Consider the following 18,634-nt stretch of genomic DNA (forward strand, 5'->3'; position numbering starts at 1 on the left):
GAAGCCGCTGGCCGCCGGTGCCGCGGGATATGGTGAGCACCCGCCCCTCCATCTGTCGGCGAGGAAGCCGCGACCGCGACACTCCTATTCCAGCCAAGACCCGGCTACGGCTGGTGGTGGTCGGTCGCTCCATGGACGGCGCAGCTGCGACGGTGTGGCAGCAGGGGCCGCCGGGGAGCAGCAGGGGTGGGGGCGGCAGGGCAAGCTGCTGCTCGTGGCCGTACGTGGCCTCTGGTGCTGCTTCTGGTTGCGGCTGCGGCCGGTGGCCATGCGTGGGCACTGTTGCTGCTGGTCCCGTCTGTGCACATGAAGTGTTCGTTGAAATGCCACATAGAGAGAGGAGGAGGAATAAGTTTTTTTTTGAAAGATCCAGCTCGGCTGGCTTGCATTGATTTAGCATAGGGGTGAAAGAATACAGGGTTTGATCAAAGCGATCAAAAGGATAAAACGAAAAAGAAGATGAAGAAAAACGACATGAGAGGGTGGTTTTACCCCCCCTCCCCCCAACCCCCGTTCTTTGGCTTCAGGTTTTATCTCGCGCCAAAATCCCCGAACGGGGGCTCCAGTGCCTTGGCTCCGGCGAGCCGCCATTGCTCTAAGTTTTCCCTAATCGCCCTGGTGATGTTCGATGCCTCTGCTTCTTTCGCCCTGAAAACGCTGTTGTTCCTTGCGTTCCATAGCTCCCAGGTTGTGGCCATGATCATGGTTCGAACCCCTTTCTTATCCTCTTTTCTTGTGCGGGCCATGATTTGCTTGGTCGCCGCGGGTGTGGATGTTTGCTCCCTTTGCTGGGGGGCTAGGGAGGCGCAACCTTTCCAAGATGCAACTGCATCCCACACTTCTCTGGAGATAGAGCAATTCCAGAAAAGATGAACTGACGTTTCCAGATTTCTTCTGCAGAAATGGCAGAAGTAGGAGTTTGGCCATCCGCGGCGCTGTAGCCTATCGTTGCACCATAACCGATCCAAGTGGAGCAGCCACGAGAAAATTTTGATCTTGGCAGGGGCCCATGCCTTCCAGATTGTGTTCTTCATGTGTGTGGGAGGGGTGCCAGTGAATTGTGTTTTATATGCCGCACTGGTGGAGTAGATGCCATTGCCGCTCGCTGTCCATCTGATCTTGTCTTGCAGGTGCTCTGCTAGAGCTTGCCCTTGATCTCTGATCAGTCTTGCAAGAGAGACTACGTCGGTCACTATATTTTCCCAGCTTTCATGCCGAACATCTCTGATCCACTGGTCATTTCTAAGTGCCTCCGCTACCGTCCTTGTCTTCTTTCTTGAGATTCTGTATAGGGCAGGGAAAGAGTTGCAAAGAGGAGCGCCGCCCAGCCAATTGCATGTCCAGAACTTTGCGGTTTGCCCGTCCCCAATGACGACCCTGGTAGTCCTGGCAAAAAGGTTTTTGTCTTCCTGATCGCAGGGTGTGGGGAAATCCCTCCATGGTCTGTCCGGTTGCGCCCAGGACAGCCACAGCCATCTCAGACGAAGAGCTCTGCCGAAGCGATGTAGGTCTTGAATCCCTAATCCTCCATTCTCGATCGGCGAACAAACTGTGTTCCAGTTTACTTTGCACTTCCCTCCCGACAGCTCCTCTTCCTGCGCCCATAGAAACTTGCGCCTCGTCTTGTCTATTTCCTTGAGGAGTTTTTTTGGCATATGAAGAACAGCCATGGCGAAAGTTGGCATTGCAGATAGAACACTGCGTACCAGCACTCTTCTTCCGGTCATGTTCATTAACTTTCCCTTCCAGCCTGCTAGCCGTGATCTAATCCTATCTAAGATGAATTGGAGATGCACTATCCTAATTCTACCCGTGCAGATTGGTAGCCCTAGATACGTCATTGGGAAGCCTACCACCACTCCACCAAAATCTTGGAGAATATCATCTAGGTTTAGGTTGTCACACCTAATTGGAGCAACCGTAGATTTCTCCTGGTTTAATCGCAGGCCAGTTGCTTCTCCGAAGAGGTGTAGGATGTTCAGAAGCTTTGATACTTCTTCTTTCACAGGGTTTGCGAAGATGACTGCGTCGTCGGCGTATAGACTAATTCTCATACTAGTTCCTCTACCTGGGAGAGGTGCCAGGGTGTCCTGGGCTGCAGCTGCCGCCAGCAGATGATGGAGAGGGTCGATCGCCAAGATAAACAGCAAGGGGGACAGAGGGTCACCCTGCCGTAGCCCCTGGCGGTGGGAGATGGACGGCCCGTTGTCACCATTTAGTAAGCAAGAGGACGATGCCGTGGACAGCAGGAGTGATACCCAATCTCTCATCTAGCACTGAAACCCAGGTGCTGAAGAAGCTCTAGGATGTATTCCCAGGAGACTAAATCGAAGGCTTTTGCGATATCTAATTTGAACAACAGAGCAGGTTTTCTGTTCCTATGAAGAGCCTTTACGCATCCTTGGACGTAGAGGAAACTATCATGGATGCATTTTCCTTTCTGGAAAGCTGATTGCGCCGGAGAGAGTATCGTTGGAATTATCGCTGCTAGTCTCATCGACATAACTTTTGTGATGAGTTTTACAACTGAGTTGATCAAACTGATCGGTCTGAAGTGCTTCACTTCCATTGCAGCCTCCTTTTTAGGCAGGAGAGATATGAACGCCTTGTTGATCTCATGAAAGTTTTCTCCCGCAAGGTGATAGAATTTCCTGAACACTTCCATAATATCTTCTTTGATGATGTCCCAGCTTGCTCTGAAGAATTGGCTGGTGAAACCGTCTGGCCCAGGGGCTTTTTCAGCCGGAGACGCCACGATCGCAGCCCAAACCTCGCCTTCCGTAAAGGGGTTGTCCAAACTTTGAGCTGGTATCCTTGGGAGCTGCAGTTCATTCCAATTCAAGGTGAAATGTCGTTGTCTTGATGTGCCTAGGGCCTCTGTGAAGTGCTCATGTATTTCTTCTGTTTTTGCTGCATGTTCAGTTACTATTGTTCCTTCTCTAGTTCTAAGCATGTGAATGTGGTTCTTCCTTCTTCTTGCATTGCATTTAGCATGAAATTTTTTTGTGCTAGCGTCCCCTGCCCGAAGCCATGTCACCCTGGAAGCTTGCCTTTTTCTGGCCCTCTCAATCGCGGCAAGCCCCAGCACTTTGGTCTTCAGTAGCTTTCTGAGATTGAACTCTTCCGCCGTTAGAGCTCTTTTTTCTGAGCAATGTCAAGCTGCAAAATGACCTCCTTTGCTATGTGGAACTGCAATTTTGTTTTGCTGAAAAGTGATCTGCTCCAGATTTTAAGATCCTTTGCTACTCTCTGCATCTTAATCTTGATCCTGACAAAAGGGCAATCATGGTTGACAGTTTCAGAGTAGTGTGGGTGTTGGGGCCAGAAATTTTCAAATCTGAATCTGGCCTTTCGTGGCTGACAATCTGCACGGGACAGGATTAGGGGGCAATGATCAGAGAAGGAAGTTGATGCAGCGTGCAGCATGTAGCCATCATGCAGAGTTTCCCAGTCTGGGTTGCAGAAGAATTTATCTATGCTGCACAGAGTTGGATTTTCTCTTTCGTTACTCCAGGTGAAACGCCGATTTTTGCACTTGATCTCTCTAAGCCCTGCAAAATCAAGTGCTCTTCTGAATCTGCCCATCAATCTTCTATTCAGATGCTGATTGTTCTTGTCTCTTGCTTCATTTATCATGTTGAAATCTCCGGTTATCAGCCAGGCTTGCCCTAATGGAGACGCACAACTTGACATTTCCTGCAGAAAATCTTCTCTGATCCCGTCGTCATTTGGACCATAGACTGTGGTTAACCAGAACTGAATGTTCGTTCCCAATTCCTTCACTTTGGCTGTGATTGTAAATCATCCAATGGAGTGTGATTCGACCTCAACAATCTCTTTGTTCCAAAAAATGGCAACTCCCCCTCTTGTGCCCATAGCAGGTAGCACTGCACAGCCTTGCAGCATTGGGCCACCGATTTCCTTTGCTATACCCGTCGTCCACACTTCCACCTTCGTCTCTTGTAGCGTCAGGATTACTGTCTTGAGCGTTGTGGCCACCTCACAAATTGCTGAGCGCTTAGCTGAAGCGTTGATGCCCCTAACGTTCCACGACATGATGCTGCAATTGTTACTAATCATGGGGACAGAAAGATTAGCTCCGACGACTAACATTACTATTGCAGGAAACAAATTGTGAACAGTACACCACCACACTTGCCGGGGGGCGACGACGGCCACCAACAGGCCCAAAACCCCGTCGTCGTCTAACTAAGCATCCTACCTTGGAACTAAATATGGAATAAAAACCTAACTCTGAACTGGCGTGAAACCAGCCGTCGACGGAGACTACATGGAAACTAAACATGGAGGAAACTACTCAGCCGCCTTGGCTGCACCATCAGGGCCGTGAGCTGCCGCTGCGATCTTCAAAGCGTTGACGTCGAGGTTTGTCAGCTTTGCAATGGTCTGAATGTCTGCATCCGTCAGCGGCTCGTTGAAGCGCTTGATCAGCCTTGCCGCGATCTCCGGGGTCATCTTGTCGCCTGGACCAAGCTCGCCGAGCTCCTTGACAAGACGAAGCGCCGCTCTCTGAGACACCGGGACAGTGGAGCTGGCCGCTGCTTGTCTTGCACTGCGCCTGGATGGAACAGAAACGACCCTGGACTTGGGAGGAGCCGACATGCGCTTCTGCTTTGGGGTGGTGAGCACTGGGGGCTGAATGTTGCTGAAGAGCTGCAGCGCCTCAGAATCCGCCTGAATCTTCATGTGGTTTACTCTCTCCGTGACCGCCACCATGGCCTGGAGCTCGATCGTAGCAGTCGTGGGCTGTGTGACGCAGGGCATGACGTTGGGGAGCAGAGCAGTGGGAAGCATCGTCGGAGGAGACATCTGAGGAGATGTAGCGTCGGCGGAGTTGAAGTCGAGCGGGCTGGACAGAGCCTCCAGCATGGCGTTCTCGAACTCGAGCTGCATGCAGTCGGTGCGCGGGGGAGGCTCGAGCGTGCGTCCCGAGTCCGAGAAGGAGAAGAACTGCGCCACTGGGTCCTCTTCGGTGGTGGTGGCGGAGCACGCGGCTGGAGCGGAAGCGGAGGGGTCGCGCGGAGCAGAGACGCGTCAGGGGCCGGTGGAGATGCACGCTCAACCGAGCGGCCCCGGCTGGAGCGTCGCTGACGTGATGCAGGGGTCCTGCTCCTGTGCCGTGGCGCCTCTGAGACCGGCATCTTGCTCTTGCCGGTCCTGCCACGGCCCAGGAGCGTGTCGCGCCAGGAGCGGCCTCCATGACTTCCATGGCCTTCATCGTCGTGGTCACGCCGGTCTCCCAAGATCGGGAAGTTGCTGCAGCCCCCGGAGGAAACGCGGGTGACACCGCGCCTGTTCTTGGACTGGCCATCTTCGACTCCCTCCACCCAGGTGCCCGGATCGGTCCGTGGCAACGGGCGGTCGTCTTCCTCTCCTGATGACGGGAGCCCACTCTGGCTGGAGTGCGAAGATCGCGGCGAGAGCGGGGTCCAATCCTCTACCCTATCTACGTGGATGAGGAGGTCGTAGCGATGGACGTTCGGCGGCGGGGGCACGTTGAATTCCGGCGGGGAGAAGCCTAGGATCTGGTCGACGCGGCCTGCGCCGCGCTTGAGCACCCAGAGCGCCCTCTTCGTCGGGATGTGCGCGACGTCCCACGCCCACAGCCAGCACGCGAACGTCTTGGTGTGGCCGCGCTCGTTGGTGCGGCTGTCGAGGCGGTCGATGCGGCCGAAGTCGCCGAAGGCCTCTTTCGCCCCCTCCAGGCTCCAAAGCTGCATGGGCAGGTCCTCGACAACGATGCGGACATGGAGCGTGAGCTTGAGGATGGCCGCGTGATCGTCAGGGTTCCACGCGCAGATGAAGTACTTGCAGCCTTCAACCTTGAGGACGCCGCGACGGACGGCGTTGTCCCGGTGCGCCGGCAGGTCGAAGTGCACCAGGAAGGCCTCCGGGTGGTGCGCCGTCACCCGGAGCTGATGGGGCGAAGTGCGGAGCTGCTCGTCGAAGGCTTTCCCCACCGCCATAGGGGACGTGGAGTGCGCGCGGTCTGCCGCCGTGAGAGTCACCGCGTGCTGGCGCAGGATGTACTCCGCGTGCTCGATGGCCGGAGAGGAGACCACCATCTTGTTGCTCGAGCGTGGCCTTCTGGACGGGTCGGTGTGGTAGGAGCGCTCCATGGCCGCGGCAGGAGCAGGGATGGCCGCGGCAGGGGAGGGGAGCGGCGGGTCGAGACAGAGGCGCTCCCGCACCGGGATCCGGGGTTGAGGCGGACGGATTCTGGCGTGGACGGCCCCTCCTGGGCCGCCGTTGCGAGGGTTCTGCGGGCACACTCGGCCGAAGTGACCTTGCAGCTCACAGATGATGCATCGGAGAGGATCACGACAATCTTTGCGGCGGTGGAGCTTGCTCAGGCAACGGAAACACTTGCCCTTGAAGCGGCTTAAAAAGGCCTCCCGCCCCTTGGAGGAGGTGCGCCCGCGAGACTGGTCCGAGCGGAGAGCCTGGCGGCGCGCGCCATTGCCCGACGTGCCCTCCCCGGCCCGCAGGTTTTTCCGCGATCTGACCGCCGTCCATCCCTCTTCTTCCTCGGAGTGGGAAATGCAGAGCTGACTTACCAGGGCGACTACTATGGATTTAAGGCGTTGCAGACCGTCGGGGAGGAGAGGCGCAGGCGTGCCCCGCGGTCCGAAGGGTGGAGCTGGGTTGGATGCCTCTCCCCGGAGCAGGATTCGCGGCGGAGCCGCCGGATCTGGAGACCGCGTGCTCGGGGAGGGGGGCCAGCGGGCCGAGGCAGGGGACGGACCGCTGTGGTGAGGCCGCCCCGTGCCAGGCCGAGGGCTGCCGCTCCTGCAACCGCTGGATCCGCGGCGGCGAGCCATTAAGGCGAGCGGGCTGGGTGGGTGGCCGCCGCGGCCGGAGCGGCCAGCGGCGGGGGGGGGGGGGGGGGGGAGGATCCAATATCATTTCGCACCCGATTCCTGTTCCGGAGGAATAAGTTGATGTGCTGACGTGTGGTCCCCATCGGTCAACTTAATGGTAAAATAAAATAGAGTTGACTTTGCTGCCATATCAGCCCTGACGGGTGGGTCCAGCATGTCATAAACGTGTTTAAATCGTCTAAACAGGTTATTTTTTAAAAGTGGTAGTTTTTAGTCACAAAATTTAAAAATTTGATAGTTTTCGATCAGTTTTTAAAAAATGGTAGTTATGTGGGACGTGGTAGTTTTTTGTCAATCACTCTCAAGAACAAGAAGAGTAGACAGCTCACAACCGAGACAAGTTGCTTTGAACGATAGCTCAGATCTGCATATAAATTATATTATCGTTTCCTACTATGCAGCCCCTGTCAGTGTCGTGTGCCAACAACCACACCAGAGGAGCGACCTGACAACCTCTGTGCTTGAAGCGAGCTGAGCTAGGGGATCATCGGTGCCCAGCCATGTCGGCCGGCGAGATGCGGAAGACGGCGTGCGTCACCGGAGGGAGCGGCTACATCGCTTCAGCGCTCGTCAAGACGCTGCTCGAGAAGGGATACGCCGTCAAGACGACGGTCAGAGACCCCGGTTGGCTTCTTGTCTCCTCATTTCTAGTTCTTTCTTGTCTGTACTTCAGAAAAACTTCTCTTCAGAGTTTGAGGTGAAATCCTAGGTTCTTCCTGGTTTAGTCTGTCCATCATGATTTGCCTGGTAAAGTCAGTCAGGCAGGAAAGCTTGCCAAGCCTCTGAAAACATGTATAGTTTTGATCTCAGTCCCCAAGATACGTCTCTGAAGATTGTATAATCTGTATGCAGATAACATGGAGAAGAATTCCCATCTCAAGGACTTGCAAGCGCTTGGCCCCTTGGAGATCATCCGTGCCCGGCTGGATGAAGAAGGCAGCTTCGACGACGCAGTTTCCGGCTGCGACTACGCCTTCCTCGTCGCTGCCCCGATGGACTTCGGGTCGGCAGATCCTGAGGTAAACACCCATCTCTATGCTCCAGCAAGCTTCGTTTTCTTTTCCATGATTGCTGTTCAGTCATTTGATGGTGATCGAGTTGTTGGAAGTTAGGAAAAAATAATTATTCCAAGCCATAGAAGACGTGGGATCCTGTTCACCCCACCGTTGACACTTCGGCATTCGATAACTCAACTGTGCCGTTTATTTCCTCCTCAGGAATACTAAATTATTAGGCTTGGTGTTCACGTGACAGAGGGATATGATCGGCGCAGCCGTGCAAGGAACACTCAACGTGATGAGGTCGTGCGTGAAAGCCGGAACGGTGAAGCGGGTGATCCTGACGTCGTCGGATTCTGCGGTCTCCATGAGGCCGCTGCCGGACGACGTTCATGTGCTCGACGAGAGCTCCTGGTCCGACATCGAGTACCTCAGGGCCAACAAACCAGAAACATGGGTACATAAATCCTTTGTGTTCAGTATCTCGGGCCCGGACATTTCATAAACGTTGGTATTGGTTTGGTGTGTATTGGCATCCCAGGCATACGCAGTGTCGAAGGTGCTTGCTGAGAAGGCGGCGAGCAAATTCGCGGAGGAGAACGGCATCAGCCTTGTCACCATGTTGCCGGTGTTCATCTTGGGCGCGGCGCCGGTCTCCAAGCCCACGTCAAGCGTCCCCGTCACCCTGTCCCTGTTGACTGGTGAGAGTGGCTTGCATTTCTCTACGTTCATTTTTATTTTACTTTACAGCAAGTATGCTCTGATTTATGTCCCGTGTTCTTCTGACTGGTGTTGTCACACGGATGGTGTCTGTCTGCCCTATGCAATTTTCAGGCGATGAGGCACAGATGGATATCATGATAGGCATGCAGTCGACCACGGACTGCGTGCCCATAAGCCACATCGACGACCTCTGTCATGCCGAGGTGTTCGTCGCCGAGAATGAGTCCTCCTCAGGAAGATACCTCTGCTGCAGTCACAACACCACCGTCTTGCAACTCGCTCGTCTCATGGCGGAGAAGTACCCGCAATACAACATAAAAATCGAATGGTGTGCGGACTATCTATCTAAATTATTGGATACATATGCATGTTTTTTTGAAGGTTTAACAACGTCCAAGTATGTTTTTGTAGCTTTGATGGGTCCCCAGAGAGGCCGAGAGTGTGTGTGACGTCTGAGAAGCTCATCAGGGAAGGGTTTGTGTACAAGTACAATGATCTAGGTGAGATCTTTGACGACCTTGTCGAGTACGGCAGAACCACGGGGATTCTGCCCTATTGATGTCTGTGTCAGTTACTCAGTTGTTCATCGATATGTGATCAGAACAAAATAATGTCATCTCAAATAAGCAGAAACTCACACCAGGCTCATTTAATTATCGATCTTTCTCTTTCCTCCCTCGCATTTATCCATTGAGAATCACTTCGTTTTCCTGGCCTCGACCGTAGTGGGCAACTGGGCATGGGAGTGGAGCTCGGGTCGCCCTTGTAAATAGTAGATTTTGGTTTGTTGTTGTCATCAGAGCAGCTGAGTGATATCTAGTGAGAGATAATTGCACGTATCATCCTGGAAGTTGCCGGCGATGTCCATCTCGGTCCCAGAAGTCGAGAACTGATCCACTACGGTCCTGATACGAGGAAATACGTCGCCAATATGGTCCTGGATGTTGGACGCCCAGTCCTGCCTCTACACGTCGCGTGCATACGCAGTATACCCCGTATGACACGTCAGCGCCTGGCCCGCTTGTCAGAAGGGAGCCCACCAGTCAGCGCGGAGCCCACCCCTTGCCCCCCATCCCCGTCTCGCTGTCTTTTCTCGATCCTTCGTGTGTCCACGAACCGAAAACAGAGCACAAAGCAGAGTAGTGGGATAGGGTGCGGCGGCGGATCATCGGCGACCCGATGGCCTTCCGATGGTAGTTGTTGCGGTGGTGGAAGGGACTGCGACGGCGCCGCAACCCGTAGGACGGGGTTCAGCGGCGATGGAGGGCCCGCGACGGCGGCCCGACGGCGAGGCGGCTCCGACGTACGGTATGATTCGTCACCTAACAATATTGAGACGGTTTTGTGCCTGAAATCCAATTTTAGTTCTAATTAGGTTGTGTGCAAATATAATTTCATGTGTTTATGCCTATTTCATGCACTTTGGAGGGAAATTTGTTAGGGTTTGGGTAAAGTACGACAAAAAGATTGAACTTTCACTGATTTTATTTGCAGCAAAGGATTCTCGGTTGTTCACTGTTGAGGTGATCCATGGAGGATTTTTCTTTGGCAGTGGTCAGAATAGGTGCTATTTGGATGGCAAAAAGGTTAGCTATGATTACTGTCAGGTGGAGAGTGCATATTACAAATTGTTTGAAGAATTAATTGAGCACTTGGGTTATGAAAAGAGAGGTAGAATCGATATGTATTGGTTGCCCCCTGGTTGTCAGCTAAATGAAGGTGGTGCTAGGCTTTTGTCCAATGATGTTGACGTAGATTGTATGTATCTAACGCTTAATCGAGGGCACCAATTTCAAATGATATACCTCGATCATTTGGACAGCCATATTTCTGGAGGAGGAGCTGGATGGGATGATGTTGTGGCTAATCCAGTAACACAAATGCCAGTTGTTTTCAGTCCAATGAAGAAGTCAAGCAATGCAAATGATAACAGAGATGTGGAAGAAAGCAACACATCTTGTAGTGTTGTGGATGAAAGTCATGAAATTCAGAGTCATGACCAACTCTTTGACAGACTGAGACCAAGAAAACAAAATATAGAAGAGCAGGAAGAACAGTATGCAGATTCAGATACTTCTGACAGTGATTATATTCCTGAAATTATTGACAGTGACTATGACTTGGAGGATGGGGATGAGGATTTGTTGCAGGAGCAGCTACACCCTCTGCAAGATAGGAAAGGGAAGAAGGTGGTGGAAGAGTGCAACTCTGAAGATGAGGAATTGGATGCTCCAAATTCAGATCAAGATGAAATGAAATTCAATTTCAAATCATTTACAGCTGCAGATATGCATGAGCCCAAGTTCCATGCAGGCCAATTGTTCTCTTCAGTCGAGCTCTTGAGGAAAGCAGTTAGAGAGTACAGTTGCAAGGAGAGAGTGAACATCACATTCCCAAAGAATGATAAAACAAGGCTTGGTGCAAAGTGTGAGAAAGGATGCCCATGGTATCTTTATGCATCTTGGGATAATAGGACAAATTCAATAATGGTGAAGACATTCAATGGTGAGCATACTTGTGAGAAGAAGTGGCAAGTTACAGCCTTTACAGCTAGGTATATTGCTCACAAATTTGTCGACAAGATTAGGGCATGTGAGAGGATTTCATTGAAGGCCTTAGCAGGTTTTGTCCAAGAAGATTGGAATATGACAATTAAAAGGGGCAAGTTAGGGAGAGCTAGGAAGATTGCATATGATATTATATATGGTGATGAGATTGCACAATACAACTTGTTGTGGGACTATGCAAATGAGCTGAGGAGATCTAATCCTAGTAGCACTTTCTTTGTTGAACTTTCAGACGAGGGGCAATTTCAAAAATGTTACTTCTCATTTGATGCATGCAAAAGGGGCTTCTTATCTGCTTGTAGGCCTATTATTTTCCTCGATGGCTGTCACTTGAAGACACAATATGGAGGTGTGCTTTTAAGTGCTGTAGGAATGGATCCTAATGATTGCATAATTCCTGTGGCTCATGCAGTAGTGCAAAGTGAAGATACAAAAGCCTGGAGATGGTTCTTGACTGCATTGAAGCAAGATCTTGGCATACATAACACAGATCTCTGGACCATCATGTCTGACAAGCAAAAAGTAATTCCTTTGCATTTTTTGCTTATTTCAGTATGTATCAGAACTTATGTGATTTCCTTTGCATGTTTTTGTAGGGTTTACTGAAAGCAGTGAAGGAATTGTTCCCACTTTCACCACACAGATTTTGTGTGAGGCATCTATGGCAGAATTTCAACAAGAATTTCAAGGGAGAGGCCTTAAAGAACCAGCTATGGAAATGTGCTAGAAGTACTACAGAGGGAAGGTTTAGGAAAAATATGAACCAAATGTTAGTTCTCAGCAAAGAGGCCCATGACTGGCTGGATGAGTTGGATCCTAAAACATGGGTCAGGGCTTATCAAAATGATTTCCCAAAGTGTGATGTGCTGCTCAATAACAATTGTGAGGTATTCAACAGGTACATCCTGGAGGCTAGGGAGATGCCAATTATAAGCATGTGCCAGAGGATCAAGGGCCAAAACATGGGAAGGAATTATGGAAAACAACAAGAGGTCTTGAAGTGGCATGGTACTATTTGTCCAAAGATAAGAAAGAAATTGGATAAGAATATTGAATTTGCAAGAACTTGTCATGCCGCACCAGCTGGAAAAGGGTTGTTTGTAGTCAATGATAGAGGTATGGACTTCAGTGTGGACACAAGAATGGAGAAGTGTAGCTGCAAAAGATGGGATTTGTCAGGTATCCCATGTTCTCATGGAGTCTCTGCTCTTAGATATGACAAAATACCACCAGAATCAAGGGTGAACTCTTGTTACTCTATTGAGACTTATTGCAAGGTATATGAGCACATTATCATGCCATGTAATGATGTGAGTGAGTAAGCTATGATGAATGGCAGAAAAATCATACCACCACCACTTCAGAAAAAGAAAGGAAGAAGGGCAAGGAATAGGAGACAACAACCAGAAGAGAAGCAGGGAAAGAGAGGTGTGAAGATCAATAAGGCAGGCGCAGTCATCCATTGTGGATATTGTGGAGGTGCTGGTCATAACATAAATGGTTGCTTGGACTGGAAGTTAGGGTTGAAGCCTAAGAAAAAAACAAGAAGCCATAGAGTTAGAGCTGAGCCAGATGTGTCATCTTCAGATGAAGAAACAATAGGCCTTACTCAGGTAAATCTCGAGATCAAGAAACAATAAATCTGTTACTCATAGAACATCATTTAATGTACCAATAATCTTTCAGCATTATTACTTTCCAGGAATTTAATCAACAGACAGCTGGTGTTCTTAACCATGACCAACCTTTGTATCATTCAGAGATGCTAGCTACTTTAACACAGGAAGTAAGTTTAAAAACTGCTTGCACATACTCTTTTTGCGCAAACTCTGTTTGCACACGGCATGTATTGATTGTGAGTTAAAACAATTGTTAACTAATGCAGAGAGAATCAAGGCAGAGAGAGGAAGTTGTGCATGGCCCACTACCTGAGAATGCTTTCATACAGCAGCAAGCCCTCTCACAGCCTCCAATTCAACCTACAACAGCAACAAAAACTGGTGATGTGCACAGGAAGAGAGAGGTTGTTGCATTTGCCAGGCTTAGAGCAGCAGCTGAGAGAAGAGAGATAGCCGATCAGGCCAAGTTTGATGCAGCCATTGCAAAATTAAAAGAAGAAGAGGACAAAATCAAGTTGTCTGCTCAAAAGAAGAAAGATGACCAACTAGCAAAGAAACATGCTGCAGAGGACAAAAGAAGGCTGCACTTGAAGAAAAAAGAATTGCTGCAGATGAGAGGAAGAAAGCTAGTGAGGAAAAGAAAAAAAAGGCCCTAGAGGATAAACTGGCCATGGCAGACAAAAGGAGAGAAGCTATGGAGAAAAGGAAAAAAGAAGCAGAAGAGGCAAAAAGAATTAAGGCAAAAGAAAGACAAAGAATTGCTGAAGACAAAAAAAGAGTTTGCAAGACTAAATTTGATGCAGAAGAGGCATTGTTTCTTATAAATCAAGCAGATGAGATTGATAGGCAGCAATCATTTCTGCAAACACAGGAGACAGCAAGGCAAAGAGCTTGGGAGCAGCAGACTGTCCAGCAGGAAGCTACAAGAGTGCAGGCAGCTTTGCAGGATGCAGATAAGACGAAGGCACAGCAAGACAGAGAAGCAATGGTGGAGGAGCAGAGGATGAATGCATGTCAGTCCAAAACTACAACAATGAAGAGAACTGGAGCAAGCTCTAGTCAAAACAGGAGAACATTTAAAAAACCAAGAAAAGTTAGCATGTTTGATGAACTTAGGGGTGGTTGAAAATTAACGAAAAGTGGTGGTTTCATTTTGTGTTCTGTTTGTGATCAGATGTAGAACGTGTTAATGAACATGTTCTGCTCGTGATCATGCTCCAGACCATGCTGGATAGCTTTTGTAATATGCTTTCTTTTGTAGTATGTAAACTGGATGTCAGACTTGTTATATGCTCCAGAATATAATGGATAGCTTTTGTAATATGTAAATTGGATGTCAGACTTCTTATATGATTACTTCTGTAGTATGTAAACTAGTTGCTGTTATATGCTTTCTTCTGTAATATGTAAACTAGTTTCTGTTATTTGGAGATATGAAAAATGAGGTGCCTGGAAGGATTAATGCCATAACTGTATGTATAGATACAAAAAAAGGTGCATATTCAGTACCGGCATTTTCATAATGATAGAAGTGACAGTGAGCTAGCATGAGATAGAAGTGACATAATGATACATAGATACAAAGAAAGGATACTCCAACTAGCATTATGACAGTGAGCTAGCATTTTCATAACTGTATGTATAGAAGTGACATAATGACAGTGAGCTAGCATTTTCATAATGATACAAAAAAAGGATTAATGCCATAACTGTATGATAGAAGTGACATAGCATGAGATCCATACATAGATAGTCTGTCAAGCACTGAATATTACATACCAAATTCACAAAAGAGGCACCCACATAATACATAACTCAGTGACATACATAATACTACAGCAGTTCACAAACTACATAGATTGACTACTACAGATACTCCAACTAGTTAGATAGATAGATAGCTCAATCCTCATGGCCATCGACTTTGCCAAGCCTAGTGCTGAATTTGTGCGTCCGTGTCAGGTCCTCCCCTTCGTTCGGAAGCCATGCATCCGGCGGGTCTTCGGCGAGTAGAGGACCATGATCAGTCACCTCCTTGATGTGACAGATGACAGGATACACCAGCGTCTTCTTCTTCCTCGGCGACGACGGCCCGTAAGACGACGCCATTTCCACCGCCACAAACTCTTCAACTGATTGCGGAGGAGGATCTGTACAGAGCGCAAGCTTAGGCTCGACAATCTCCACGTCCAGCATCTTGCCCACTTTCGACGGGTCACGAAGCCATGCCATTACCTCAAGCTCGCGCCTGTTCTTTGGTCGTATGATCTCTATCAGGTCGCCGCCTAAATCCTTCAGAACACTTTTCACTGACTGCGTCGACCAAGCCTGATCTGGGAGCCCTTCCAAACTGAGCTTCGTCTTGTACTCCAGAGCATCCGGGGTGGCGCGCTGAAACTGGATCCACCGGCGGCAACACTTGAACTTCATCGACGATTGCAGCACCACCGTGCACTTTTCCTCCGTTGAGAATAACAGCCATAGGTCATGTGGGGGGCAAGCGACCTCAATGCTCACCTCCGACTGCAGCACACCGCAACGGGCCTCGATGGCGGCTAGCAGATCGGCCGGCGTCACTGCCTCCTCGCCGTCTCCTACCGCCGTGGCCAGCAGAACCAAATTGCCGTACCGACCCTCAAACGCATCCATGGATGGCGTCCGGGCCAGCATGACACGGCTCCTCTCCGGACGGAGACACGGCTCACCCCGACGCTATACCTCCTGCGGATAAGCCCTCTCCAGCAAGCTGCGCCCGGATCCATCACCGGCGACGACCGCCGCCGCCGCGCTGCCGCCATCTTCGCTCTCAACATCGACAGAAATGGTGGTGGAGGTCACGCTAGCGCCGCCCATCGCCGCAGGAGAAGCTAGGGATTGCGGGTGAATAGTTGGGGAGATTGGGGATTTTTTTCACCGACGAAACGGCTCGGGGCCTTATCCACTCCAAGCGTACTGACAGGTGGGCTCTGCGCTGACTAGTGGGCTCCCTTCTGACGACAGGCGCTGACGTGTCATACGGGGTATACTGCATATGCACGCGACGTGTAGAGGCAGGACTGGGCGTCCAACATCCAGGACCATATTGGCGACGTATTTCCTCGTATCAGGACCGTAGTGGATCAGTTCTCGACTTCTGGGACCGAGATGGACATCGCCGGCAACTTCCAGGATGATACGTGCAATTATCTCTATCTAGTGACCATCTTTTCCTCCTCCAGGTGCCTTCTACGATGGACGCGAGTTGTTGTTGGTGGTCCTCCTCATTCCTCCCTTTGCTACCTCTGCGGTAGAAGGGGAGTTCAAGGTCCGACAGGCTTTGGTTGCTTCAGATCTAGAGCTTGGAGGGCCATGACGCTGATTCTTGCCTTCCGCTGAGTTTCCGTTGTTTGGCCTTCCCTCTAACCCACCCCTCATCCCCTTCTCTAGCTCCGACGAACCCCTCACCCTCACCCGCACAATCAATGTTTGATTGGCCTTCAGTTGCGATGCCACTGCCGTGTTGTTGACTATGGATCATTCCTGACCGAGGTCTCACAAGTGTCCCCATGTCTCGCTGACACTCGCCCCCTCATCTCCCTCTCGCTCCTTCTTCTCATCCCAAGTGGACTGACCAAAGTTCCAATTGCAGGCAACTAGGAATCATCTAACGTGTTCATAGTTTCATACGGATACGATGTCTCGTGGAGAATTGTATCCAAGCGAGATGCTATAGATATGGCCATTGATGTAGTTTGCAGATTCTGAATCTGATCGCTTTGGTTTGTTTTTTCTCGCCTACGCATAGCTAGCTTTGGTCTTTACTATTTGTTGACATATTAATTTTTGTATACACGTGTTGATGTTGTCTTTGCACATACTAACTATGCCAAGGCTGAGTGTCGCTCATTATGTTTTGTATCTCTTAATGCTTTAATTTTGAGCCAATTAAATTCATCCTTTATGGAAAAAAAGCAAGACACTGTGGTGCCCAGCGTGATACGTGTCGAGGGGAGGAAGCGGTTTACGCGAGGAAGAAATCATCCGGCTGAAAACAAACGTTTCCCACAAAATAAACGCACGCTCCATGATTATTAAAGGGGATTTGATACCGATGTTCCATGATTTATCTCTGAACAACTTCAGTTGTTTCACCTAAATTTTGGAACGATAACTCTGCTTCCTAAGAAAACAGAGGCTGTGAGAATTGAGCAGTTCAGGCCGATCTGTCTTCTTAACGTTAGTTTCAAAATTTTCACCAAGGTTGGGACTAATAGGCTCACGCAGATTGCGCATTCTGTGGTGCAGCCTTCTCAAACTGCTTTCATGCTGGACAGAAACATCCTAGAAGGGGTTGTGGTCCTTCATGAAACGCTCCATGAAATTCACACGAAAAAACTAGATGGAGTTGTTTTCAAGGTGGATTTCGAGAAAGCGTACGATAAAGTCAAATGGTCATTTCTTCAACAGGCCTTGCGTATGAAAGGTTTTGATCAAGCCTGGCGACGTCAGGTAGAATCTTTCATGCAAAAAGGGAGTGTTGGAATTAAAGTGAATGACGACATAGGTCATTATTTCCAGACACATAAGGGCCTGAGACAAGGAGATCCGATGTCTCCTATTTTGTTCAACATTGTAGTCGATATGTTGGCGATTCTAATAGGAAGGGCTAAGGAGGCTGGTCAGGTAGGTGGCCTGGTGCCTCATCTAGTTGATGGAGGTGTGTCTATCCTACAGTACGCCGATTATACTATCATCTTTATGGAGCATGACTTGGCAAAAGCGGGAAACATGAAGCTGGTGTTATGCTTATTCGAACAATTGACCGGGTTAAAGATTAACTTCCATAAAATCAAATTGTTCTGTTTTGAAAGAGCCAATGAGGAACAAGAGGCTTATAGGCAATTGTTTGCGTGCGAATTGGGGGCTTTACCTTTTACGTATTTAGTTATACCAATTCACCATCGTAAGCTGACAAACAGAAAATGGAAGTGCATTGATGATCGATTTGAGAAGAAATTGAGCTGCTCGAAGGGCAAGCTCATGTCATACGGAGGCCGATTAATTCTTATTAATTCGGTTCTCACGAGTATGTCTATGTTTCTCTTGTCTTTTTTCGAGGTTCCAGTTGGAGTTAGGAAAAGGCTGGACTTCTATCGATCCCGATTCTTCTGGCAGAGTGATGAACTAAAACGAAAATACAGACTCGCCAAATGGGATATTATTTGTAGACCAAAAGACCAAGGGGGTCTTGGCATTGAAAATCTTGAAGTCAAGAACAGATGTCTTCTCAGTAAGTGGTTGTATAAGTTATCTGTAGAGACGGAGGCCACATGGGCGCAGATTCTCCGTAGTAAGTACCTTCAATCCAAAACTTTGTCCCAGGTGACAGTGAGGCCGACAGACTCGCCTTTTTGGAAAGGACCGATGAGAGTTAAATCAGTTTTTTTTCAATAGGACAAAGTTCATAATCGGAAATGGTACCACCGCGAGATTCTGGGAGGATACTTGGCTAGGGGAAACACCCCTCACGCTTCAATATCCGTCCCTTTATAGCATTGTTCAACGAAGAGACGCTTACGTTGCAACAGTACTTCAGTACATCCCTCTCAATATTCAATTCAGGAGGACGCTATCCGGAAATCGTTGGGAAGCTTGGCTCCATCTAGTGAGTAGACTGATGGAGGTTCAGCTTTCTCAACAGCCCGATCAGTTGCGCTGGAAGCTTACTAGGACTGGAGAGTTTATGGTCAAATCGATGTATCTCGATGTTATCAATTCTAATTTCATTCATAGTTCCAAATATGTTTGAAAAGTTAAAGTTCCTTTGAAAGTTAAAGTGTTTATGT

At 49.4% G+C, this 18,634-nt stretch overlaps 2 protein-coding genes across 3 annotated transcripts; both read left to right on the top strand.

Moving 5' to 3' along the window:
* The first annotated feature begins 7,266 nt into the window (after positions 1–7,266).
* On the top strand, positions 7,267–9,305 carry LOC123054727 (anthocyanidin reductase ((2S)-flavan-3-ol-forming)). The gene is made up of 6 exons (XM_044478567.1): positions 7,267–7,526; positions 7,755–7,921; positions 8,157–8,357; positions 8,442–8,601; positions 8,735–8,951; positions 9,035–9,305. The coding sequence occupies exons 1-6, from the start codon at positions 7,403–7,405 to the stop codon at positions 9,180–9,182; spliced, it is 1,017 nt and encodes a 338-aa protein (XP_044334502.1). The 5' UTR covers positions 7,267–7,402; the 3' UTR covers positions 9,183–9,305.
* Positions 9,306–9,521: 216 nt separating this feature from the next.
* On the top strand, positions 9,522–14,138 carry LOC123054726 (uncharacterized). 2 transcript variants are annotated; one of them, XM_044478566.1, is made up of 4 exons: positions 9,522–11,712; positions 11,787–12,803; positions 12,877–12,976; positions 13,076–14,138. In XM_044478566.1, the coding sequence occupies exons 1-2, from the start codon at positions 10,039–10,041 to the stop codon at positions 12,510–12,512; spliced, it is 2,400 nt and encodes a 799-aa protein (XP_044334501.1). In that variant the 5' UTR covers positions 9,522–10,038; the 3' UTR covers positions 12,513–12,803; positions 12,877–12,976; positions 13,076–14,138. The 2 variants fall into 2 exon arrangements, with proteins under 2 accessions (XP_044334501.1, XP_044334500.1); XM_044478565.1 differs by having other exon boundaries at positions 12,893–12,976.
* The last annotated feature ends 4,496 nt before the right edge of the window (positions 14,139–18,634 follow it).

This window comes from Triticum aestivum, chromosome 2D, assembly GCF_018294505.1.
Source record: "Triticum aestivum cultivar Chinese Spring chromosome 2D, IWGSC CS RefSeq v2.1, whole genome shotgun sequence".
Lineage (NCBI taxonomy): Eukaryota > Viridiplantae > Streptophyta > Magnoliopsida > Poales > Poaceae > Triticum > Triticum aestivum.